Source organism: Pleurodeles waltl, chromosome 2_1, assembly GCF_031143425.1.
Source record: "Pleurodeles waltl isolate 20211129_DDA chromosome 2_1, aPleWal1.hap1.20221129, whole genome shotgun sequence".
NCBI lineage: Eukaryota > Metazoa > Chordata > Amphibia > Caudata > Salamandridae > Pleurodeles > Pleurodeles waltl.
This window is the reverse complement of record NC_090438.1, coordinates 163,982,481-164,009,355: the sequence shown is the minus strand read 5'-3', so window position 1 is coordinate 164,009,355 and position 26,875 is coordinate 163,982,481. Positions and strand designations below refer to the sequence as shown.

At 44.5% G+C, this 26,875-nt stretch overlaps 1 protein-coding gene across 5 annotated transcripts in view; it reads left to right on the top strand.

The window, feature by feature from the left end:
• The window catches only part of XIAP (X-linked inhibitor of apoptosis), a 362,764-nt gene that overhangs the window by 276,141 nt on the left and 59,748 nt on the right, over nt 1-26,875 (top strand). For all 5 annotated transcript variants that reach the window (XM_069211916.1, XM_069211908.1, XM_069211900.1 and 2 more), the window contains 2 exons: nt 18,569-18,650; nt 23,926-23,962. In XM_069211916.1, coding sequence (XP_069068017.1) covers nt 18,569-18,650; nt 23,926-23,962 — 119 coding nt within the window. The remainder of the gene's footprint in view (nt 1-18,568; nt 18,651-23,925; nt 23,963-26,875) is intronic.

The window sequence follows — 26,875 nt, the reverse complement described above, 5'->3', positions numbered from 1 at the left end:
AATTGCCCAGCAACTGCATGCCCAAATCTAAGGCAGGGGCAGCACCAATATTCATCTTGAATTTGTTTAAGCACGTCCGGTAAATTAGCTAATGTCGGTGTACCGTGTGCCGTAGTGTAGAGCGCGGCAAACACCATGCCCCAGGTATTACAAAGGTCCACCGGGGAAATACTGCTTCCTGCGTATTAATTTTTTGCGCCAGCCAAAATTGAGTCTCCTCTCGTTTAGCCGGTACTTTACCCATAACTGAGTGTACAGTGGCCGGATTAATACCCGGAACCACTGCCTGTGGGTGCGCCGGAGCAGCACGCGCTGCATTCTTATTTAGTGTCTGCATGACAAACTAAACTAATCGTCTATATGTAGCCGTTAAGTCTGTATATAAACGACGAACTTCAACCACTGCCAATTGAGCAACCGCAGGATGAGGTGTATATGTAGCCAATAAAGGCCAGGTAAGACCATCATTACTCAGCGGACCTAACCTAACTTGTGCTACTGTGTGTGGGAGGGCGCCATCAAGCCAATTATGGTGTTCTTGATAAGATAGAGGTATCTCTAAGTAAGCGTAAGCCCTGTATTGCCCAGGGACATTCGCAACAGTGTATTCGTGAAAAGTATTTGTACCCCCATCCACTGCTGGAAATCCGACCGAAGAATAAAAAAGTTCAGTTCTATAGGCTGCATGGGCGTCCACCACAAAAGTGACTGGACCCCCCTGGACCGTCAGTCCATGTGCCAACAGATGTCCTGTGAGCGGTTGACGCATATTGATTGCTATATTCACTACATTAGGATTCGCCATTTGTAAAAAATAGCTCTAGGTCAGAGAAGGCACACCAATATCTGGGTTTTCCTTTTAAAGTTCAAGCTTGAACAACCAACCACTAAGCAATAGGATGCACCTATCCCGTGGCGGCGGAAACCCTCAGCCCCACGGACGTCTCCCCATACGGAACCGAGGAGTCAAAATATATATGAGACCAAGAGAGTCAGTCGGACCTAAACATTAGAGCCAGACCAAACGTTGGCGGCGCCATGTCGCGTGGGCTCTCATTATCCTAAATGAGACTACTGGATTTCTAGGCAGCAGGATCGATAACGGTGTGGGGGACTGAGTCTGACCCACGTGCAAAGAACTCTGTCACCCTAAATCCGTTTTTTGCTCCGGCTAACTAGCAGTGCCTCATTTCTCCCACGAGGAAGAAATGATTTGGCAGCCGAGCGCATGACATCTTTGGAACTTCTCAGGGAAGTCCTGGTCACTCAGATCCAAACCAACTCTCTTATTTCCAATATGATCTCATATACAAATGACAAAGACAGTATAAGTTTTATATAATGTTTTAATAAAACGACTATTTTAGATATTAAGGCGTGAGCCGCAATAACCAGAACAATACAACACAGTAGGATTGAAATAGTCACCAGGAGAGTAAAACATAAGAACAAAGCTATCATATTGTCTAACAGTTTCTACTCTCCCTCTGCTTGTTCTATTTAGAGCACAGCATGTTAAGCTTCTAGCCTGCCTGTCAGAATCACTGTGGAGACATCAGCCCTCATACCTGAGCAAAGACCTGTGATCTTGGTTCAGCATCTGCAACGAGGCAGTCAGCGTCTAGTTGTGGTTCCCTGGTCAGAATCTCCCTCTTGCGTGTATTGGGACAAGGAAGTGATTTTATAACTAACATGTCATCGTGATCACAAAATGTCCCTACGCAGGAATGCCAAGTCTAAACTCCTACCACGTCTATCGGCAATGTACCAGACTGTATCCTTGACTGAAGCACAGAGTAAAATATGTTATGGAGAACTCCAGTGCTGAAGTAGGCAAAACAGTGTGATATGAATAAAAAAACAACACCGTAGAACTGGCTATTTGAAAAATAACAGTACGAAGCCTAATAAAAAGCATGTAGAGCAAAGTGCACAGAGGCTCTAAGCTGTCAGCAAATGAATAAAAATATATTCAGGGCAAAGTGCACAAAGGCCTAAAGCCTGAAGATAATGCGCAAAGAATACGTAAAACTGACCACACTACACTAGTAACACATGCCAGATTGCATATGTGCGCTCTGCAGTGGGACCGGAAGTTCCAGTGTGTGCAGCATCAGGGGAATCTCTCAGACATGGTCCAGATCTCAGAGGGGACTGCGAAAGCCCTAAAGTGGTGGCTTTCGAATCAGCATTGGGTCCACAGCAGATCCCCCTCCCTTCCCCAACCAGATTTATCTATAGTGACAGATGCGTCACTTCTCAGTTGGGACGGCCAAATGGGAGAGGCGAAGATCAGAGGCCTAGATCAGAGGCCTCTGGTATCCGGCTGAGTCTGGGCTCCATATCAGTCTTCTGGAGCTCCGGGTGATCAGGCTTGTGTTGAAACCATTTGTTCCCTAACTCAAAGGGAAAGTAGCACAGACAATACTACTGCCATGTGGTACTTCAACAAACGGGTGGGAGTGGGGTCCTGGACCCTTTGTCAGGAGGCACTACGCCTCTGGACATGGCTGGAACATCCGGGCATTACCCTGGTGGTTCAACATCTGGCGGCTTCTCTCAATGCCAGAGCGGACAAACTCAGCCGTCGATGCACAGCCGATCATGAATGCCGTCTCCATCCGGAGGTGGCGCAAGGTCTCTTTCCTGGGAGATCCTTGGTTGGATCTGTTCGCCCCCACAGAGAACGCGCAATGTCAGCCGTTTTGCTCGTTGGAATTTCCAAGATGGCACTCGCTCGGAGAAGCTTTTCGTCTTGAGTGGGACTCCGGCCTCCTTTACACATTTCTGTCTACACCACTTCTGCCAAGAGATCTCAAGAAGATCAGGAACCACTGGGCCCAAGTCTTCTTGGTGGCTCCGGACTGTGCATGGAGAGTCTGGTATCCAGACCTATTGAGCATATCCATCGAGCCTCCACTCAGACTGCCTCTTCGGGCGGATCTTCTGTCGCAGCAACAAGGAACGGTCTTTCCCCCAAACCTGTCCAACCTCTGCCTTCATGCGTGGAGATTTAGCGGCGCCAGTTGACGAATTTTGATCTTTCGTCCCAAGTCTGCAATGATATCTTGGCATCCAGGCCTCCCTCCACCAAAACTGTATACGCTTGTTGTTGGAATAAAATTGGTGGCATGGTGCACCAACATATCTGTTGATCCCCTTTCAGCCCCTCTATCAGAGGTTCTTCTGGTCATTCTTTCTTTGGCCCAGCAGGGCTCTGCTTTGGGCACCCTTAAAGGGTATTTATCTGCCATTTCGGCCTTCCTTAGGGTACCTGATCAGCCCTCACTTTTTTAATCTCCTATTGTGAGTCGATTCCTAAAAAGCCTCACCCATTTCTTTCCTCCCACTCCAATTATCATGCCTCAGTGGGACCTCAATTTTGTCCTTACTTACTTAATGTGTACTCCCTTTGAGCCGATGCACAATTGTCCCTTACGGCTCCTCACCTTCAAAACTGTCTTTCTTGTTGCCATCAGGGTGAGTGAGCTTCAAGCCCTTCGTCTAAACCTCCATACTTGTCTGTTCACCCTGATAAAGTGGTGTTGCGCACTAAGGTTTCCTTCATTTCAAAGGTGGGTACGCCTTTTCATGACGGCCAGTCTGTCACCCTGACTACTTTCTACTCACCCCCACATCCTTCTCATGAGGAGTAGAGAACCCAAAAAGTGCGGTGGCGTTCTATCTTAATCATACCAAAGATTTTTCAGGTGGACGATCAACTCTTCGTCAGGGGTGTGGGTGCGAAAAAAGGGAAGACGGTGCAAAAGCGTACCATCTCTCGATGGGTGCTTCTTTGCATCAAAATGTGCTAGGCTTTGCCCAAGAAGCATCCCCCTGAGGGCTTGCATGCTCATTCCACCAGAGCAACTGCTGCTTCCACTGCGTTAGCACGCTGAGTTCCTGTCCTGGATATCTGCCAGGCAGCTATGTGGGCGTTCCTGCACACGTTTTCTAAACACTACTGCCTGAGCAGTCAGGTCCGTCGGGATGGCTACTTTGGTAATTCGCTCCTGCAGAACTTCCAAGTATGATCTGGGTTCGTAGCCCACCTCCGAGGATGGCATTGCTTGGGTATCTATTCTAAGGTAAGGAACCTGCAACTAGAAGTCTCTATCAGATGTACAAGTTACTTACCTTCGGTAACAAAGTATCTGGTAGAGACATATTCTATGTGCAGATTCCTTCCCGCCCACCCATCCTCCCCGCTTGCGAACTGATTTCTAGGGACAGGGATTCCCCTTTCAGGTCCGTAGCTCTGGCGCACCAATCTCAGTGTTCTTAGCGGCTCTGCGCTTTGGCGTGGAAAGTCGTTGAAAGAAACTGCTGTCAATGCACGAAGACGGCGTCTATATACCACTCCCGACGTCATCATGGCGACTACGATGCCAACGACCCCCGCGGAGTCAACCGATGCCACCTACTGACACGCAAGTGTATTGCTTGAAGAAAAAGCTCCGGATCCAGTCTGACGCCTGTGGGAAATTCTAAGGTAAGGAATCTGCAACTAGAATATGTCTCTACCAGATATTTCATTACCGAAGGTAAGTAACTTGTACATTAAGTTTTTCTACGATAGTGTGCCAGTATAGAGCGATTGATCGTTTATGGTATCCCTTGTATTCTTCACGGCAGATTGCAGTGCTCTCCGCTAATCCCCATTTTCACACCTTTTCTTTCCACTGATGTATTTTAGGGGAGACGAGGATTTCCAGTGGCATTTTAATAAACGTTTGGCCAGTATTGATGACATGTCCGCGAAGCGGGAGGAAAGTTTAGCTACTTTGAGCCAGGGTTACAAGCCCAGTCTGCACTGTTCTAATGTGCACCAGTGATTCCTCCCTGTCAGTCGTGATAATGTTGATCCCACCTCAGCCCAGTTTGTCGCTAGGAGAGGGCATGATCACAACATGTGAACTAAGTCAGCGCTCTGTACATGACACCATTGGCAGGACACTGAGGTCGATGGTAAGATTAAATTCAGTCTATGCGGCGTAAGGTACGCTCTGGAATATTGAAAATTGAATGAATTTAAAAAGTGTGTTTGGGGAGATTCACTTCAGGTATTGTAAGAGGAAGGAACATTCTCCCTCTGTTAGTGTGCTATTAATGTCAATCTCCCTTCTTTGCTTGAGGGAGTCTAGGGGGATTCCCAAACGTGCTCCAAGTCCTTTATATAACTGTTTCATCAGGTGTCTTCCATGTCCCATGGTGTGTAGCGCCTGCAGTAGTTCATGCGTTATAGGCGCGTTTCCGTCACTCGCTCAGTAGTGGTGTACATAGCCAATTATACTAGCATGTGTTAAAAACATTGTGTTTGGTAGACCATGTGTCTGTGTAAACTCTAGGTGGGGCATTAGTACTCCGTCTGTGAATAGAGAGCCCACGGTCAGATCTATCTCTTGATTCTTAGAACAAAGCATCTTAGTTGTGAGAATTCCTAGCGAGACAGGGAGATCACACAGCGATATGTTTGGACCGTATGGGGCAGGTGAGTATTTGTATTTCATTGTGAGCTTCCAATATGAGAGGGCTATTTTTAACAACAGCGGACCACCCGGAGGTGTATTGGGATCTTGGGCACAGTACATTTATGCAGTCTGCCATTTTGGAGCATTTGAGAGGTATATCCAATCTCTTCTAAATGATGGCCTGCTAACCAATATGCCAGCCATTGTAATTGACCAGCTATGCAGTAGGATTTCAGATCTGGAGCACACATACCGCCCTTATCAGATGTCAGTTGTAATTTAGTTAAGCTAATTCTGCCGCAACCTGTGCCCCATAGCAGGTCAATTAGCAGAGTGTTGAGTGATGTAACATGCGTGATGGTATCAAGATTGGTACATTTACAAAATAATGTAATAACCGGGGAAAGAGAACAATTTTGGACAATGCCAGACGGCCTCGGTTGCCATCCAGAAGATCCACCGGATCTCGATACACTTGCACCCCTATATATCTAAATGATTGTGCAGCCAGTTGGATCTTTAATGGTCCAAATGTGACCTGCAGGGCATCAGGGAGGCCACTGAAGGAAAAGGCATAGGACTTATTAGCGTTTATCCGTAAACCTGACAGGTCGCTGAACTGAGACATAAGCTGCGCTGCTTCCACAAGGGGACATTGCAGATCTTTAAAAATAGAGGATCATGTCATCTGCATAAAGGGATATCGCGTGGAGCGCTCTATCCTCATGGATTCCCCACTCAGCAGCACGTTGGTGAAAATATTGGGCAGACGGTTCCACTGCTATGATGAACAATAAGGGGTACAGAGGGCACCCCTGTCGGGTGCCACATAATATCCGGTATGTGGCTGAGATATAAGTTCCAGTTTTGACCCGTGCTGTAGGGTTCGAGTAAAATAGTTGTACCCATTGGGCGCATATAGGAAGTATGTCGTAGGCCGACAGGGCTGCTAACATGAAATCCCAGCTAAGAGAATCAAAAGCTTGTGTAATATCTAGGGAGAGGCAGCCAGCGTATGGGATAAGGTTGTGAGTGGCGTCCATAACATGAAACAATCTATGTATTTTTATGGAGGTGCATTGGGGTACAAAGCCGCACTGGTCAACATGTAATAATCGAGGAATCAGTGGAAGTAGTCGGCCTGCTAGCACCTTGCTAAGGATTTTATATTCGGTATTCAAAAGAGAGCGCGAGGCCTATAGGAAGACAACTCCTCAGGGTCCCGTGATGTCTCTAACGCTTCACGGGTCGATTGTGGGAGCTTTTTCCAGTGAAGCACTGTACTATTTAACAAGGTGTTGAATCGGGATCACGGAGTAAATGGAGTAAAATTCTGTCAGCAGTCCATCAGTACCAGGTGTTTTATTGCACAATAAGTCTGTGATGGTGTTGCGTATCTCGTTCGCAACTATGGGTGCTTCAAGGACTGCACATTCGGGGGGGTGTTACGTTGGGGGTGTTAATTGAGCTAGTGATGACATTATCACCGTGGGATTGTTCCTAGGAGGCGCTGTGTATATTTTTGCATAATGTGCCTTGAAATCTTGGTTGATTTCTTACTGGGTATGTACCTGGCCAATGGTTGGTGTACTTGTGTGAAGAATCGGGGTAGGCGACAGTATTGGTCTAATGAGGTGGGCCACGAGATTACATGTCCGCTTCCGTATGAATCTTATTAAGATATAGTAGTCATTTACTCTTAGACATTCTAGCAAGTCGACGTATGTTATACTTGCTTCCTGTAGTTGAGAAGCTTCTTCTGTGTGAAATAAGGCATCACGCTCTAGGGGGCCTAAGCTATTCTCTATGTGTGAGAGGTAGCGTAGGACCTCTCCCTGATTCCCATTAGTGTTTTTATAAATATCCCGCGTATTACCACCTTGAAGGCCTTCCATTCAATCAATGTAGAAGAGGCAGTGCCAGCATTATCTGTGAAGTATGTTGTAATGGCAGTTGATAATGTATCTCGGAACACTGTCTCCTCAAGTAGCATTGGCTGTAGTCTCCATGTGGGGATCGGAGCCGGCACTCGACTCCATGTCAGCGTAATTTCCAGTGGGTTATGGTCGAACAATATCTTGCCAAATATGTGGCATGGGATATCTGGGATTGGAGGGTAGAGGTGCAAAGAAATATTTCAGGACGGAAGTGCAACGCATGCGGGTAAGAGTAGAATGAGTATTCTCTCATTCCCACATTTCGGCCATGCCATATGTCAACAAGTTTCAAGCACCCACTGCCTTAGGGCCTTCGCCTGTTGGGTCAGGATCACGCTTGGCAATGGAGGGTGGGAACGGTCCAGAGATGTATCCGTTACTGCTTTGCAGTCACCACCCAGCACCCAAGGGAGATGCGCCCAATACGTGAAGGCCCTAGACATCTGCCTTGCAAGAGGACATATCTTCCCTGTGTATCAATTTTGGATTCTTTGTGTAGGTAGGGGACACCAGCTCTCATCCAGATTGCCGTTCCTCTAGTATAAGCGGAATAGGAAGTATGGAACAACTGGCCTCTCCATTTGTTACGTAGTTTTTGTGCTTCTAATAATGTGAGGTTCATTTCCTGAAGGTAAGCAACATTTATTTTCCTCCTATGTAGTTGAGCTGATATTCAGTGACGCTTATGTAATGAACCCATCCCCTTAACGTTCCAGGTGAGTATGTTATCAGCATGAGCAACTGTAGCCATTACTGTAAAGGGAATAATAAGTATTTTCCATCTCTAATCCATACCCGCATTCCCCATCAGCAATAGTTTGTTTGTGAGGCTGTAACTTTAACTTTAACTAACTTCCCTAATACACAATCCAGCGAGCAACGGCCGTTTGACCGAAGTATTAAAGCAAACATAATATAATATGCAAGACAAAACATATGCATTTGCTTTGGGGGGTGTTTCCCATAATCATCATTACGTAGGGCGTTTTATCTGTGGCTAAACAGTCGTTCGGGCCTGGGCAATTGCTAATTCACCCTTGGAAAAACATAACTTCTGTAAATGAACATTTCACTGTATAGTCTTATACGTGTTTAACAGTGTAAGGCAAAATTGCAGTAGTATCAACTATTTGAGGATTTCTTTTTAAGGGACATTTCTTTAGGGGATTATCGGCAGGGCATGCACAACAGTACCAGTATTTTACTTGTGACTAACTATTGCCTTGTAATGACATAGGGATTACAACAGGCAATCACACATTTGTAAAGTCTTACAAGTCATTGGCTGTTTGTGGCATCATAGATGGAAAAAGTGCCACACTACCATCTGTATCTGTATCTTAGTCCAAAGTACTGCCACCAGATGTCCTAGTGCTAGGGCAGAGTGGCGTGGATCATAAGGCCACCGCCGAAAGCAGGGCTTCTATCGGACTTGCCTTGGCCTGTCGTAGGGATGGCGTAAATCCAACCTAACACTTTGTAGCTCCCTTGTGACGACGGCGGCTGGGGCGTTGGCGGGCTGTCGCTGGAGGTGTCCGACCAATTCTCGAACCCTGCAGCTCTGGTATTGTGTGGTCTATTCAGTCATGTGCAGGCTCCGGAGTTTAAAACAAATGGAAGCGTTGCTCGTGGCTTATTTTACGTTTTGCAGGGAAGATCAGGGTGTGGGTGAGACCGGCCGACCCTCTAGCAGCCCGGAGTAGTTGATCACTGTCTCTGTAGTTTACGATTCTTGCCATAATGGGTCTCGGTGGTGCTTCTGGAATAGGTTTCCTTGTGGGTACCCGGTGTGCCCTTTCCGTAGTAAAAAGAGCAAAAAATCCAGTTGGTGACAACACAGTGCGTAGCCAGTCCTCTATAAACTGTGTTGGATTGGTATCCTCCGTGCCTTCCAACATGCCAGTAATGCGGATATTATTACAACAAGCCCTTCCTTCTGCAGCCTCAGCACGCTCCAGTTGCTGCTCCACTTGGCATCGCAATCCTGATACTATTGCAGTTTGTTCTGCTAGGCCTTGCGTTAGGGTTATTGTGTTAGTGCCCTTTCAGTTGTTTGGACTCTGTTAACTTATGGTGGTCGTCTTTGAAGATGCCTATATCTGTAGTAAGGATGCCAAGCTGTAGTTCCACTGCGGCTCCAGATTCACAAATCTCTCGCAGTATGTGATCCAGTTTATCCTCAGAGAATGTCTGGTCCGTGGGTGGTATCATATCTGTGGTTATCAACGTGGAGGAACAGTCTGAGGGAGGAGTGTGAGGGTGAGCCATTTTATCTCAGCCTGGCGTCTTTGTTTTTATGCGTCCCATTGTGTCAGTTCAGTGTCGGGATTACTGGGAAGTGGCGCCGTCCCTGTGGTATGGCAACTGTGTTGGCGAGTGTAATGGGACTCAAAGCTCTATAGGCAGGGGCAAGGTCCTGATGCTTGTAAGCGGGCTCGAAGGTCAAGCATGGCTGCCCAGACTTAAAAGTAATCTCAGTCACAGCCTTATGTCTAGCTAAGCGAGTGGGCCGAGTGAAGAGACAGTAAGGTGAGGCAACACGTCTAACAGGCGTTCAAGCAGTTGCCATGGGCATACAAGTTAACTCTCTGGGCACTTTGGATGTGTGATATTGTCTGCGGTCACAAGGCTGTGTGCGCACACAGGGCCCTCAGGGCTTACATTCTTAAGACACTCCGCTCTTGTGTTTGTCTGGGCCAGGATTCAACAGGCTTCCAGAGGGGGCTGCAGCTATCTGTGCGGCCGGGTGCAGCACAGCATGGTGTCATCGATTACTGTTCTAGAGCATCACCACACCCGGTCTCTGTCAAATCGACTCAGTCCAAGCAATCCAGTAAGTGCCTGACCGGTCCTTTAGCAGGTACACAGCAACTTCTGCGATATGGCCCAAGCGTCTCCTTCCTTCTCCATCGTTCTCTACACGGCCCAAGCCTTGGATCTGAGTTGTAATGGACGCCTATGTGAGATATGCCTATTAAAGTTCAAGGGGTGGCATCACATCTCCATGCCTTGCACACTTGCGAGCGCCCCGATTCCTGTGTCCTCCGGTTCTCACACCGCAGCTCCGGCAGCCATCAGTTAACATCAGCACAGGTGTTGCAGATGCTGGCCATTACCAGCCCGGCAGACATCCCGCCCTGGCACGCTCTTTATGGTTGAGCGCAAGGCACTCTCATTACGGGCTGGACAGCTCTTTGTGCCCTCCAATGCTGCTTAGTCTCTAGTCACTGTGAGAGTGACTATGGAGACAGTATGTAGGAGATTCTTCCAGATTTTAAAATTATTTAGAGGTCCGGGCCCAGAGCTCCTGCATCAATCGTTCGCCATTTTGTGCTGGTAACCATGCCCCCCTTAAGTATGATACTTACCTCAAAAACTGTACTAACTTTTCTTCCTCCAGAACTGTCTTTGAAAATTGCAATATCTGCCAACTTTTAAAACAGATATTTGCTATTTTCTCCAAAAACGTTTAATTTGCCAAATTGAAACAACATGATGTTGATACATATGTCTGATACTTATTTACAAATGTACTTACCTGCAAACTGGATCTTGTGATTCTAGAAATAAAGTAACAAAACATATTTTTGCTATATAAAAACAATTGACCTGTAGTTAGTCATTGAGTGTGTGCTTCATTTATTGCATGTGTGTGTACAACAAATGCTTTGCACTACCCTCTGATAAGCCTCAATGCTCGACCACACTACCACAAAAGAAAGCATTTGTATTATTTACTTTAACCTCAGTTAAGCCTCTAGGGAACCTCCAAACTCTGTGCACACTACATCTCATTTTGATATACTATATACATAGCCAGCTTCTTATAGCACACAATAGCGAGATCTGGAAAATGAACATAATCTCATGCAGTGCTTAACCCCCCAAAAAAAGTTGCTCCCTAAAAGTGAGCAATGGAAAGATATCAATCAGCCAGTCAAAGGGATGGGTGGGTTCATTGATACGTATTTGAATGCCCTAAGCTCTGAACTCTCCGATAATGGAAGTAGCAGTGTTGCAATTTATGATAAAAGGAATGTTAAAGTCTCTTAAAACTGTGAAGTTAGCACATTTAAGAATTTAGCGAGATAGTGCCTCAGCCAGCCTTGAACTCCAGCTACCAGCCAAACCGATAGGAATGAGAAAAGGTACATTTTTGCCTAACAAAAAGAAAACACATTTGTAGTCAGTGATAGCCAAATTGACAATCTGGCAGGAAAAGCCTGACTTTAAGGCAATGGCTAGCAAGCCTGACTTAGTCGCTGGCTAGCCTTCTACCCATTTTCCCAATTGTCTTGTCTAGATTATAGTATCTTGACGGAAGTGCTAGTTTAGCATCTGGTGTAGAATACTCATGGAGCAAAGTTTCCATGAGGAAAACCGCATACAGCCTATGGTCTTGTAACAGATCAAACATCTGTAAGTGATGTTAAGCTAAACTGTGGCAGTTAAAACTAAGAAAACAATAAGTAGATTGTTTCCTCCTCAGCTGACAACCCACACAGAGGAAGGCACCATTCTTTCCTGCCTCTATGGTATGATAGCTAAAATGGCTGTAACCCCAAGTTAGAGTCCCCAAGTTAGAGTAATAGTAATGGGGGTTGGACTAGTTTTACAGTTTGGTCCGGCTGGCTAGCAAAAAGACTGCAGTTGTTCACCAGAATAAGTGATCCTATCTGAAAAAGATTGTCCAGGGCTCCTGACCCTTGTGCCCTTTCGGGGCAGATTGCCTTGCCATTGGCGTGTCAGTGGCATGCATCCATGTTTTGTCCATCCTTTAAATAGGGCTGAGCTTCTACGAAGAGGGTCTAAAAACAACTGGAGCGCTCAAAATGGTTACCCAATGGCACTTCCGAGATGGCTGCTGGTTTTCCCGCCACACTAAAACACAGTGCTCCGGTAAGAGCCAGAAAAAAAGCTCTTCTTGTGTCTAAATTGAGAGGCAGTACCTTCTGACATTTCTCCAGAGGTGACAGTGGTGACCAGTGCTTTACTTGTGGGTTAGGGCAGTCACCTGGAAGAGGTGAAGAGCTGTGGGCACTCCGCTTGGTGTTGAAAGCTTTCCTTACATCTGTCAAGGGGAGACTGATAAAGATACTTAGTGACAACATCACCGCCATGTGGTATAGCATCAAAAAGGGCGTGTGGAGTCAGACTATGTGCCAATAGGCTCTGCCCCTCTGGAATTGCTTGGACCATCAAGGAATGTTCCTGGTGGTGAACCACCTAACAGGATTTTTGAATGCCAGAGCAGCCATTGACGTCTACTGGAACACGAGTGGCAGTAACACCTGGGAGTGGAGCAGGGTCTTTTTCGCAAACTGGGAAAAAGTTGTCTGGATGTGTTTGCCACCTCTGTGAACACGCAGTGTCAGTAGTTCTGCATGTTGGAGTGTCTGTTGACGCCGTGTTTGGAGGCCAGACTGAGATCAAGGAGGGCCTTGAGGCTCTTGGAGGAGCAGGAGTGTCGGTAACAGCTGTTGGAGGAAGGGAAGATTCCTGAGCATATGGGTGAATATCAGGGCCTGGACTCTGCAAGTGGCCTAGATATATCCCCTGAGTGGGATCTTTCATCCCCTGGAGAGCTCACAGAGGAGGCAGCATCTTACCACAGCGTGATAAGAGAGGCTACTGAGTTTTTGGACCTTCCTTAACCAGCATGGGAGGTGAAGGCGAACATTCTGACTGAGGTGTTGTATCCTTCCTCTACGTCTTCTGAGCCCCTACTACCTTTTAATGATGCCACTACTGAGCACATTCTAGATGTTTGGAGGAAGCCTGTCACGCCTCCGGCGGTTTCCAGGACTGTGGCTATGAGGTACAGAGTTGCTCCAGGGGACCCACAGTTTGTGTCTCAGCATCCAACACCTGAGAGCTTGGAAGTGCAAGCCTCTTGTTCTTCCCGGTCTGCACCTGGTTTGTTCCCAGCTACTCCATCAGATAGAGAGTCTAAGCGAATGGAGCAAACAGCAAAGAAGGTTTTCTCCTCATGCAGTATGGTCTTGAAGTCTGTCTGCTACCTTTGTGCTGGGGAGGTATATTTATGCCCTGATGGACACGGCAAGAGCTGTTGTGCCAAGCTTGCCTAAGGATGTGCAGGGGCAGTTTGATGAACTCCTGTTGGAAACTCAAGCTGCGGCAAAGCAGGTTATTCGGTCTGGTTTGGATATAGCAGATTCAGTTGCCAGGGCAATGGGCACTAGAGTGGCGACCAGGAGGCCTGCGTGGTTTAGGTCTTCTGGCTTTTCTATGGATGTTCAGATAACTTTGTTGGACCTTCCCTTTGATGGCGAGAAGTTGTTTAGGTTCAAGGCCGACTCAGCTTTGGAGCATTTTAAAGACAGCAGGGCTAGTGCAAAGTCCTTGGGACTCCAGGCTTCAGCGTCCACATCCTTTAGATCTTTTCAGAGGTTCAGGGGTTTTGGCCGTGGGTCCTCTTTTCGTGGGAGGCCACAGTCCAGCATGCAGCAGCCTGCTAACCCTCTCTATAGGTCTTATAGAGGGCGGGGGAGGGTTAGAATGCGGGGAGCCACTCAGCAGCCTCCCGTCTCATCTTCTTCCTCTGGGGGAACCTAGTTTTCTCTCCATCTTACATCATACTTCTCCCATAGGGGGAAGGCTATTTCATTTTCTCCTCGAGTGGGAGCTAATCACATTGGACTCCTGGGTGCTGAATATTGTGGGGAAAGGTTATGCCCTTCTTTTTCGAGAGCTTCCCCCTCCCATCCCTCCTCGTCATTCGTTTTGTACGGAAGATCATCTCCTGTTGCGTCAGCAGGAGGTGCAAGTTCTTTTGTTAAAGAGTGCAGTGGACTTGGTTCCAGAGCAGGTAAAGGGTCAGGGATGCTATTCTAGGTATTTCCTGATTCCCTAGAAGGATGGTCGATTGAGGCTTATCCTGAACCTGAGGATTTTGAATTTGTTCCTCAAACAGGAGAAATTAAAAATGCTGACCCTAGCACAGGTGCTTCTGGCGTTGAACAAGGAAGACTTGAGGGTGTCTGTCGACTTGCAGTATGCTTATTTTCATATCCCCATTCTGAAGTCGCACAGGAAGTATATCCGGTTTGTGGTAGGGTTGCAACACTACCAGTTTGCGGCCCTTCCTTTTGGTCTTACTTCTGCACTTTGAGTCATCACGAAGGTGATAGCAGTGGTTGCAGCGGATCTCAGAAGGAAGGGAAGATCTGTATTCCTTTACCTTGACGATTGGCTGATCAAAGCCGGGTCCCCAGAGCTTGTGCTGCATCACTTGCAAATGACAACTCAGTTGTTGTTCAACCTGAGCTTTATGGTAGACGTGCCCAAGTCTCACCTGGAGCCCTGTCAGCGCCTCCTGTTCACAGGGGCAGTACTAGACACAACACTGAATCGGGCCTACCTTCCACCTCAGAGGATTCAGGACATTCAGGCGTTGATTCCAATGTTTCCAAAGGGAGCAGCTGTTCCGGTCCTACGTCTGCTCGGTCTGTTCGCTTCTTACGTTCTGTTGTTCACTCATGCACGTTGGCACATGAGGGCTCGACAGTGGTGCCTCCGCAAGCAGTGGTTTCAACACAAAGGAGATCTCAAGGAGTCGATAACTATCTCCAGAGACACTGCAGCGGATCTACGATGGTGGGCTGTGGACGGCAACCTTTCCCAAGGAAGGCTGTTTTGCCTACCACATCCGGTGGCCTCGGTCATAACAGATGCTTCCACTCCAGGAGCTCATCTGGGTGACCTGGAAATCAAAGGCTATTGGTGTCCAGCGGAACAGATGTTTCTCATCAATCTGTTATAATTACGGGCAATACGTCTGGCTCTCAAGGCCTTCCTCCCATCCCTTCGCAGTCAGTCAGTTCAAGTCTTGATGGACAACACTACTGCGATGTGGTACGTCAACAAGTAGGGAGGTGTAGGGTCGTACCTTCTCTGCAGAGAGGCTCTGCATCTTTGGTCCTGGGCACAGGACGATCGGATTTGCATAGTAGCAAACCATCTGGCTGGAGTTCTCAACCTACGTGCGGACAGTCTGTCGGCATTTCTCGGCTGATCACAAGTGGCATTCCCATTGAGACCTGGTTCTTCACATCTTTCGAATGTGGGGATATCCACAGATAGACCTGTTTGCAACTCAGGACGACACACACTGGTTGTTGTTTTGCAGCCTCCAGTATCCGGTGCAGGGCGAGTTGGGGGACGCATTTCAGATGTCTTGGTGCGACCAGTTGCTTTAAGTGTTCCCACCCCCAAACCCTTGATTCCTCGGGTTCTGAGGAAGATTCGCCAAGATTGGGCTCAAGTCATTTTAATAGCCCCGGATTGGCCAAGAAGGCTGAGGTACACAGACCTTCTCCAACTCTCACTGTGCCCTCCGCTCCGTCTCCCTCACAGGGCAGACCTCCTCTTGCAGGTGCAGGGGTAGGTTCTACACCCCCACCTCCAGAGCCTGCACCTACATGCCTGGAGATTGAACTGGGCAATCGGAGTTTCTTTTCTCTCCCTCCAGAAGTGGTGGATGTTATCTTATTGGCCAGGCGACACTCCACCAAGACTGTCTATGCTAACAGATGGGCAAAGTGTGTTGCTTGGTGTGGAGAGAGACCAATTGATCCCTTAAAGGCCCATTTGTCTGATGTTTTGCTTTTTGCCCATTCCTTTGGGCAGAAGGGTTGTGCAGTTGGAACTGTGAAGGATTATTTGTCAGCACTGTCGGCCTTTCTTTGCCTTCCTGGTCAGCCTTCCTTATTTAAGTCCCCTATAGTTATTAGATTCCTGAAAGGTTTGACGTCGACGTGGGGGGCTAAGAAGAAAAGTTCAGTCGAAGGCTGGAGCATCGGGAGAATTCATAAGGTGAGGAATCCACAGGTAGCTACGGTATCCACCAGAAAAAGCGTTACCGAATGTAAGTAACTGGTTCATACGGAGCCGTGGGGCGCAACCTTCTGGCTTGCAGGGGTACTATGTAAAATATTTCTGGATCCAGTCGAACACCTAGAAATTATTCTGATGGTGGTGAGTAATCTCCAGGTAGGTCGAGCCTCTACCAGAAGTAGCATCACTGAAGGTAAGTAACTTGTTTTTTATGACTTTATTAAAATCAGATTTCTGTTCTAGTGCATAATCTGTGTATAGTAACTATAAAAAAGCTGCATAGTGGTAAGAAATTAGCTGACAAACAGAATATTCAAAAGAATTGCAACATTATAAAGATATTTTAGATTTTCAGTGCCTTTGTTTTCCAGCCCCTCTTTCTTGTCTCTAAGCTATTTTAGCAGCAAAAGGAGCTTTAATCAGCTTTTTTTAGGTACTCGATGTAGCAACAGAGATGTTGTTCCACATGAAGAAAGTCCGTGTCCCAGCAAACCAATCAAGCCTGTCTGGCAGCCCCGAGGTTCCTGCTTTTGAGGTCTTTGAAAAGATTTTTAGAGCCCATGTATGTGTGAGCCCAAATTCTCAGTTCTCAGCATCCTGGAAGAGTGAATATTCCACTCTCCCTAACACTTGTTTGTATTTAGTTTAACTACTCTTTTCAGATTGTTTAGAAAAGAACGGCCCTTTTGTTTAGTGCTACTGAAATAACTAACATCGTATTGTTTTTTATTGAATGTTTTGAAAAACAGTCAACCTTCACCTTCATCTGCTTCTGCTTCTATGAAATATTATTGACTTTTTTAAATATACATAAATATATATAGTAAATTGCTGAGTCATACTGATATAAACATTAAACTGTATATTACCAGCCAACAATACTAAAAGCAATATCGGTTTACAGTTTAAAAATGTGCACTTAGATGAATAGATGAAATGCAATGGTTCTACAAATGTAGAAAAAAACAGAAAGAATACATCAGCACCATGCGGTCCGATCGCCATTCAGGGTAAAAAAGGACTCGGGCTGCTGGGGATGCTCTACCCCTTAGCTTAGACCATAAAAATGAAATCCCTTTTGTGCGAGCACCCGTGGGATTTCTTCTCCTTAATGGGAGGGTGAAACGTTCATATCCTCTGCACTGTAAGGATAGTAAAAGAGGTGTAATAAGACAGATGAAATCAGCTACTTACAATTTTGTAAAGGCTTACCTTAAAGGTGCGTTATTGTACTGAACATAAAGTTAGAAGTAAGATCACCCTAGAATGATTCCGAAGATGAATAATCAACAATGTAGAACAGTAAAAAAGGAGATATAGAAAGTTCAAAAATTTTAAAGAATAATGAAGAGAACATTGCTAAATTCACCTGGAGTTTGTAGAAGTACGTGAATGGCTACACAGCCTTGTTTAAGGCCACTGTGGACGAGATCGGTTTTAATTATACCAAAGATGTTGTGTCTTTGTGGGTGTTTTATAAATGCCATTATTAGTAATGCACAGTGTAAGACTTTTTATTTTTCAACATAGTTTTCTCAACCCAGCCACAAGATGTCACAATAAAGATTAGAATGTAAAAGTAGATCAGTCCTCCTAAGCTGAAAACTAATTTTACAGTTAAGCTACCCCTTTCTTTCCATCCATGTTTACTGCCTCTGTAACACAACAAACAGGATCTCAAAAACTATTTTGATATGACTGGTGCTTTACCCACATATACCCATGATTAAAACAAATAGGTAGCAGAATATCAGCCTTTCTCCCCATGTTCCTGAAATACACTCCTACTAGTCTGATTGCATCGCACCCCCCACTAAACAGACACTTGCTTTCCTTCACTGCTCTCAGTCCGTATTTTAATAGTGAAGAAACAGCAGTAGAAGCAGGCCACAAACTGTAGGTATCGTCCACAGCAATATATATATTTTTTTAACTCCAGTCAGTCTGAATTCAAAGATGATAGTGGATACTGGGAAGTGGGACCCAGTGTTCACCAAAAGCACCAACAATCGATAATATTTTCACAGCTTCAATTTTACTTTAAAGTAGGCCATCAGTAACGTTCGTTCTACTGTTAAGTAGTAAGCTTTTTGGAAGGTGGAAAATTATGGGAGTGAAGTTTGTTAAGTAATTCTTATTACTTTCACGTCACCTGCACTTAACTTGCAGATTAAATTACATAAACATGAATTGAATTTTCTGCCTAATCTACTTGTTTTAAAATGTGTTGGTTTTAAAATGTGTTGGTTTTTAAAATCTTTTTAGCATTGTTTATTTACACTCCTGTTAATTTTGTCAACGCAGATGCAAGTACCTTGTAGAGCAGAAGGGCCAGCACTATGTGAACAGTGTTCAGTTATGCAGTGGATCCCAAGGCGATATCGTGGTATGTTTTTAGTGCTTAAAACATATTTATTTTTTGACCCCATTAATAGTTCACTTATGCATATTCGTATAACACTGGGTCCCACTTCTATTAATCAGTTGTATGGTGCTCATATGACTCTTATCATACAGTTTTATTTTATTTTTATTTTTCGAGTTTTTTACAGCTCAAACTCAAGGGTATCATAGCTCTTGTACAGAGCTGGCACAGTAACATTTACAAGGGATACGTCTGAGGAGTAAAATATTAGGCATACAAGGTAATATACAATGGATCGTGTTGTGGAAGGATGATAAAGTTCCGTGGTAGAACTGGTATTATTTGAGTGGTAGGATAAATAGATGTGCAGTTACTTCCAGAGGTAGTAAAGTTCCAGCTCTAAGATGATGGAAGGGTGAAGTGTATCAAGGGCAGTTGATTGTTTTAGGAGGAAGAGTTAGGATATTTGTTGAGAATAAGCTATTTAAGGTTTTTTTCGGAAGTGTAGGAATGATTGGTTGTTACATAGATCTTGAGGAAGAGCATTCCAAATTCTAGGCGTATTCCCACAAGTGAGAGATTTTTTTCTTACATTTGGGCAGAATCGGGAGTGAAAGGCTTGAGCTTCACAAAGGCCACTGTTGGTCAGCTTTTGTTAGCTTGTTTACGAGGTAGGTAGGTTTTCTACTGTAGAGAGCTTTGTGGGTTATGCCGGCCGTTTTGATTCTACTTCTTGCTTCGATTGGTAGGCAGTTGAGTTTCTTAAGCGTGGGAGTAATGTGGTTATAGCGGCCCTCCCTGGAGAGGAGTTCTGTGTTGAGTGTGGATTTCGTCGGAAGATGGTGGCTTTTTAGGGTACCAGTGATCATTGCATTACCATGGTCCAGCTTGGAGAGGACTAGGGATTGCACTACAGTCATTAGGTCTTATAAGGGTTGAAGGGTTTGAATGATTTTTCCCATGTGTTTCAGCACGTATAAGCCGTTGATATGGTCTTTTATGCTTAGGTTTTTGTTAAGTGTAATCCCTAGTGATATAACAGAGTTCAAGATAGATAGTTTACAGTTTAAAACAGTCAGGTTGTCAAGCCAATTATGGACAGGATAGGACCTTCCGTTTGGCTGGATGAGGAGGAGTTCAGTTTTGTTCGTGGTAAGCTTTAAGTGGTTGTTGGGCAGCCAGGACTATACCATGGAGAGAGTGTTTTTAGGGTGCTGAATGTCTTCAAATGACAAAATTTTAATGAAGAGTTTAGTGTCATCTGCATAGGCGATTCTTGCTTGTTTCAGGATCGTTGCAAAGGGTACAGGGTTTGAAACTAGTTATTCAGTGCTCTGATATCCGTGTAATGAAAAATGAGATGCTGAAACTGTTAAGATTGTTACTAATCTGCCACCAACTTCGTCTCCGTAATCTCAAAGGAAACTGTGGAATGGGAGATAGTAGACCTCTATGCGGTTTCTACAGAGATAATAGAGGCAACTGAATGCAGTTAGGAGTCTGGTGCTGTCAACATATCCTGTCTGCTATGAGGGCAGACCTAATGGTGTGTAACCATCACTTTGCCTACTCTTCGCTGTCATATTAACAGCAGAGAGCATGAGATATTTGCAAACATACATATAAATTCACTAAAAAGAACAAAGGTTAAAGTGAGAAAGTTAGAATGTTTAGCTTGCGTACAAAAATCTTTGGAATTAACAGAAAATGCACTAACATGTAAAAACAAGCATTGTCTAAGGCAATAGAATTGCATCTTTTGGACCTACTTGCTTTGACAATTCAGGTAGCTGGCGCTTTGGATCCTTGATTTTGGGCAAATCACTTAATCTTGCTGTGCCTACAAAAATGAATGTATCCTTGTGTAAAGGAACTGGTTCTAATGTAAAGCGCTCTGATACCTTTCGGTGGTGGTGTTGCTATATAAAACTACACCAGAAAAGTAACTGATGCTAATGTAAAGCGCTCCAATACCTTCGGTTGGTGCTGGCGCTATATAAATCTGCAGAAAAAGTAACTGGTGCTTATGTAAAGCACTCCAGTACCTTTGATTGGTATTGGCGCTACATAACACTGCACATAAAAACATGAAGAACTGAGTCTGTGGAGGAGAGAATCTGTGCAACAGAGTTCAGCGGGGCAAGCAGCGATTGGCGTGAAATGGATTGGCAACCAACAGCAAATGGGGGCTCCCTCGGGAGATAAAGTAATTTCAGTTGCGCTGCTTCAAGAGTGTGGTGGGGTGGGGGGGGGGATGATTCGAGTTTCCCTAAGTATTTTAACCTTTTTAAGAATCGCTCTGAAATCATTTGAGTACTGCCTGCAGCCCTGTATGTGTTAAGATTAGCATGACAAAATGTTTCTCCGGATCTTACCTTCTGAAAGTTGACAGAAGTGCAAATCCCACTGTTTCCGGGTCTCGCCTGCTCCCACTGTTTCTGGGCATCCCTTGCGTGTGTGTGTGTACACGCGCCTGTGCGTCTGTCTCGGTCTGTAACTACTCGCTAGCATGCCTCCCACAACCTGGACTTGTTACCTAGCATCAAGAAAGTCCTAAGGTCACCATACAGGCTTTATTGTCAATACTAACAAAACAATACTAGTTCAGAGGTGTAAATATGCCAAAAAATGAACTGAGTACATTCTCCTGTTTGAACAAGGAACAAACCACACACTTCGTTCAACCAAGCCAATGACAAAAACGAGTATGGTAAATACTTGTGAATGCATGCTATCTTGATATGGCGTGAGACTGGTATTTCTGGGTGCATCTCCCTTTCGTGTTCATGCCTTGGAACTCTGGAGTGACATGCGGTGCCCAATACGTAATGAATATTAAAAAAAAAAAATAGAGAAAGAACGCTCCTGATTTAGTTTACAGCTATCACTGGATGTAGGTGGCACTGTGCATCGACCCCTAAAGTATCAGGCATGAGTGGCGGCGAGTCCATCCGGAGTCTGCTGTAGTTAAGGGGACGGTGCCTCATGATGCACACATTCCAGCACAACTGGGTTGAACTACCACCCTGAGGAGAAATCTCCACTGTGGAACAAAGGAATGTGTCTGCCAGAAATTTAGAACTCTGCCCTCACCACACCTTTTTAGCCCCACAAGTCCCTCTTTCATAGGCCTCGATAAGTGCTGTAAAACCATCAGACAGGAGGCAAGCATAGAGAGCTGAGGTGTGAGGTGGAACCACTTGTGCTCACCCATCATAACTCACTGTTAATGACCCTCACTCACAATGGCCCCTCAAAGCTTTGATTACCTCATCTCCCACCTTACCGCCTAGATTGTGAGTTTTATTAGCTGTGCTGTCTTTGGGCATCCATTGCTGTCATACTGTGAAATACGTTTTATGCAAACTTATTTCAAAATGTTTTTGAGAAAAACATTTCTCAAAATATTGACATTGCAGTAAGTAAAGTGAAAGTAAAGCTGCTGTTTATTCTACCGTAAAGCAACAAGAACAAAATGAAGGCAAAATAAGTGCAAGTCATTACCTGTACACAAAACTAAACTTCACCACAACACTTGCACCTCCTAGTGCTGTTTTCTTTGACATTCCAGGCTGCCTTCACCCGCATTTTTTCTTGTGGCACCATCGTATGCGGACATGAGGGCCGTGTGGGGAAGATAGCAAAGCATATCTTGATCCAAACTGCCAGAGAGTGCCCCACACGCAGCAACTTGAGTTAAGCCTTCAAATGACAACTTGGCTGTAAGACACTCACTTCTCCACTCCACATCACGTGCACCATACCACAAAAACTGCTGAAAATATGAACAGTGCCCCCACCACACACACCAAAACTGAGAAGCGCCGAAGAGGGGAGTTGGGATCAACTTTTCCTTCTGTTATTTCCATGCAGGCCAGAAAAGCTTCACTGGTGCAGCTTTATCGCTTCCACCTTCCCCTTGAATGCTAGTCATTTCATTCTCTCAACCTTTGATCCTCACTTTGCGGTTTTGTGTCTGTGCTCTGAATAAAAACACAAAGACACACTGCTGTGGCGGGGACAGGGTTAAAAGGGAGGGGATGTACAGTTGAGTTTCTGTTGTTCTTAACTTTTAGTGACCTTGGTTTAGCTTAGTTTTACAGTAAGACCTCTTAAAGAAAACCGCTGAATTTGGAGAAAATTTCAGAAGCCCTTGCAAGAAAAAGCAAGGGGCTTCCCCGAGCTGATAGCGCCACTAAGGGCCGCAATTGACAATAAGCTTTACTTGGAGAATCACTCTCCGCAATTACCAGGCTGGAGTGGGAAGATGAGGTTATTACAGAGCTTCAGAGGCTCAGTCTCTTCTCCATCTTGTTTTTAGCAGTCAGAGGAGAAAGCGGAGGGAGGGTCAGTTTCCTGTGAGGATTATTGTTGCTGCCTAGTTAAAGCTAGTCTATAAATAAAAAGCAAGGAGGGGGCAAGAAGCGATGATTGAGGGTATTAGGGAGAAGGGTTCTCTCACTTTGGAGTCAGAGAAAGAACAGGCACCCTTGGGGATATACAGCATCTGATATTTGATCTGTCTTTGCATGAACAGCAAATGCAATGAGATAAGAACAAGAATTACATCCTTGTTTACAGAAAACCTCAAAGGAGCGAGAACACAGAGCACTCAAGTAAAGTTCTTTAAGACAAAGAAAAAAGAAGTTCCTCAAGCAGTTGCTAAAATGGGGCAAGTGTAAGGCTACAATTAATGGGATGCTGCTTCGTGGGAGGGAGCAACCCACGAAAAAGGAGAGACAAATCGGAAAGATTAACCACTTGGAAGCAAGGCTTTTTAAATGACTCGAAGAAACGCATTAAAAGCAATGGATGGGTTGTGAGCCCACAAAGTATATACAACATGTCTCAAAGAATGTCTAGCCGAGACTTAGCCAGGAAAATTCACCTGTTATATACAACTGACATAAGTATAACTTGCTTAGCTGTGATGCATTGCTTATGACCTCATATATTACATCAGCAATGACAGCTGAAATATATGCTGTTGCAGGTTCTACTTATGCTAGTTAAGTATAACTGGCGAATTTCCATAATTTTGTGTTTTTTAAACAGTAGTGATTTTTCATTGAATTTCTAAGATTCTTTGAATGCAAGTTAATATCTTACTACCTTCCTCGCTTATAGCTCTATTTTAAACTTTTTTTTTGCGAATAAATATATATTTGCACATATTTTTCTGAGTGCACTCCCCACCGAGGTTGTACAATGGAACATGCCCATTCAGATCTTTGGAAACGTATGGCAAAAGCTTCAAAATGCACATATCTGATACTGGTTTGCCTTTTTCTTTTAGATGGAGCCAGTTGAAGAGGAGTCATCTTTAAAAAAAGGTACTGTTGAAATACTTTGTTCACAAATTTGATTATTGTTGGCTGCTGTCCCATTTCTTTTAGCAAGAAGGCTCCATACTCCTTATTCAGTATGAAAGTGTGAAGTGTGCACTTTATCTCATCTGACAGGCATTACGCTGTCATTCTTAATTTTCCAGCTTGTAGTCTGTTAAGTATCTTTTCGCCATTTGAAGTGTGTATACATTAATTGATTGACTTGTAAACAATATGTTTGAGCTACAGATATAAGAAGGTACGTTGTATGAGATATAATTAAGTGTTTCTTATCTGAGGGAATGTACTGTTTATAAAATTTCTGGATGACATTTCTTTTGATGTGAAGGCTTTTCAGGATTTCACTTTATGTATATTTTTGGAGGAACCAGCTAAAGACCCTATATCATGTTAGACCTTTTATGATTTTCCCACTTGAGCTAATTATTTTATGACAACATCTACGAAACATGATAATATATTGAACATTAGATGTGGGCTCCAACTGGTTCCACCAGAAGTATACACAGATCACCACCATGAAAACAAAAATTACACTGATAGAAGTAATGTATGATAAATTGAATCAAAAAAGAAAAACTTTAAAAACCCTATATGGAGTACGTATATACACACACACACACACACACACACACACATACACACACACACACACACACACACACACACACATCACTTGAAGTTGCAATTTATAACCAGGCTTTTTTAAATAAAATGTTTCAGGCTCCCTAGTCTGTATTTGCTTTATAAGGATACTTCCATCTTGTGTTTGTTCAGTCACCGGTGGCACCATTTTTAAAATTGCTTTTATTAAATTTTCATGTTCATTTGATCACCTTCAAGGGAACATGAGCAGCCAAAAACCATGACACATACAGTACAGTAAAATTGCATAAACAATCGCCTTCAAAGGCACATGAGCAGCCAAGAACTTTGGCCAATCCAGTACAATAAACTTGCATAAACATACTACAGCATGCAGTTCTCGTTACACAGACTGAACCCCCCTCTCCTTAGTCCCCCTTGTTTGATCTACAGCTCTATCCTCACATACTATCAGTGGCACTTTAGCTCACGCTCATAGTGGTCTCCCATTGGGTGGGTCCATAACCTTTGCTAGCGTTTCACAGTAGATAATCAATTCTTTCTCCACTTTATAATTTCTCCAAGTGAGCTTTGTGTTGCTCATCCACTATTTCCCACACTGGGAGCATATCCTCTGCAAAAGGGACCTTGCGAAATATTTTACAAACCACTCTTTGCGACACCTCCGCAATTAAGGGAATGAGATACAGGAAGTTATTAGGATCTCCCTTCCCTATTATAAATAGTTCCAGAAAGGTGTGTGGGTTGTGTGTGCTTGCTGGAAAAGATTTATCACAATTGGGATCCTCATCCAACCAATTCACTGTATGATGTAAGTGGATGGCTGCATATGTTACAGGAATAGGTCTGGCAATCCTAGTCCTCCCTCCACCCATGGTAGCTTCAAAATGTCCAACTTTTTTTTACTTCTTTCACCAGACCTCACCTAACATATACAGCAATTAATCTAATCGAGTAAATGTAATGCTCAGGACAAGGCACATCACATTTGACAGCACATACAGGCAGTATGGGAGAAATAAATATACAAAATATGATTATTTTAATCAGCAGGGAGGGCAGACCCCTGCAGCATTTTTCTTATTTCCTACTAGTGATTTTTTTTCTCCCACATGCAGGTTGGAAAGGCCCTCACTGAGCAATCAGTTGTAATCCTCTAGCTGTCCAGTACTCATCCAACACATAAGCTGGTTGGAATTGAATAGGACAGCTATCAGCTGCCCCTGTTCATCAGCAGTATGACAAGGCTATCCAGTATTATTTACAAGCTGGCATACAGTCACAAACCACACCTCAATGGACATAATCTAACCTAATAAAAGTAATGTTAATTCCTGGGATTTTTCTTGGAGACTGCCTAATCACTCAAGTCTGACATTTGTGTTGAATCCTGTGAGTGTTGTTGCATGATGCTGTTGTCAGTAGAGCTAAGTCATCACTCTGCCATCCTGGCATTTGTCTTTTCCTTACCAATCAGATCAGATCTGATAATCTCTGAATTACAGTTGTTACAAAACAATTGGATGGGTTTGGTTTGAAAAGTGATGAATTTGGAAGATAATTCTGAACCATTCGCTGCCCTTACTTGCTTGGGGTGATAGTTGCAAACCATGGGAATTTGGCTATGTCAATAAAAAAAATTCCGGTTGCACTGGAATCCAAAGAAATTAACATTATTGTGAGTGCTTGTTGCAGTTGAGTAGAGATAATTAGTGTGACTACGATGGTAAAATGCATAGAAGTACAAGCAAGCTATTGTGAGATCACCTCTCCTTAGGCACCCAAAGAGTGGATCTTGTTCCTCTCATAGCTTTTTAGTTTTCAGCTTCTGGAAGGAGTTACTGGCAATCACCTTGGATTGATGGGATGACAAGGTTTAATTTTCTCCTTTTGTTCTCCTTTTGGGTAACGAAGGCCAGCAAACAAAAGATGGGTGGAGCACTTTGAAGAACTTCTGAACCAGTCTGTGCTGCAGTCTCTCCACCAGATATGCACCCAATTGGCAAGAACTTGCCAATCGACTGTAGCAGACCAACCAAGGAAGAAATACGGCAAGCCGTCAAACATGTCATAAATGAGAAGGCAGCAGGACTTGAGAACATTGCTGCAGAGGCACTGAAGGCAGACATTAAAACATCAGTAGACATGATCTACCCCATGTTTGGAAGGATTGGGAAAAGGAAAGATGTTAAGAGACTGGAAGGAGGGCTATTTAATCAAGTTACCCAAGAATGATGGCCTGAGTAACTGGATAAACTACAGATAGATAACTCTTCTATAAACCCCAGGCCA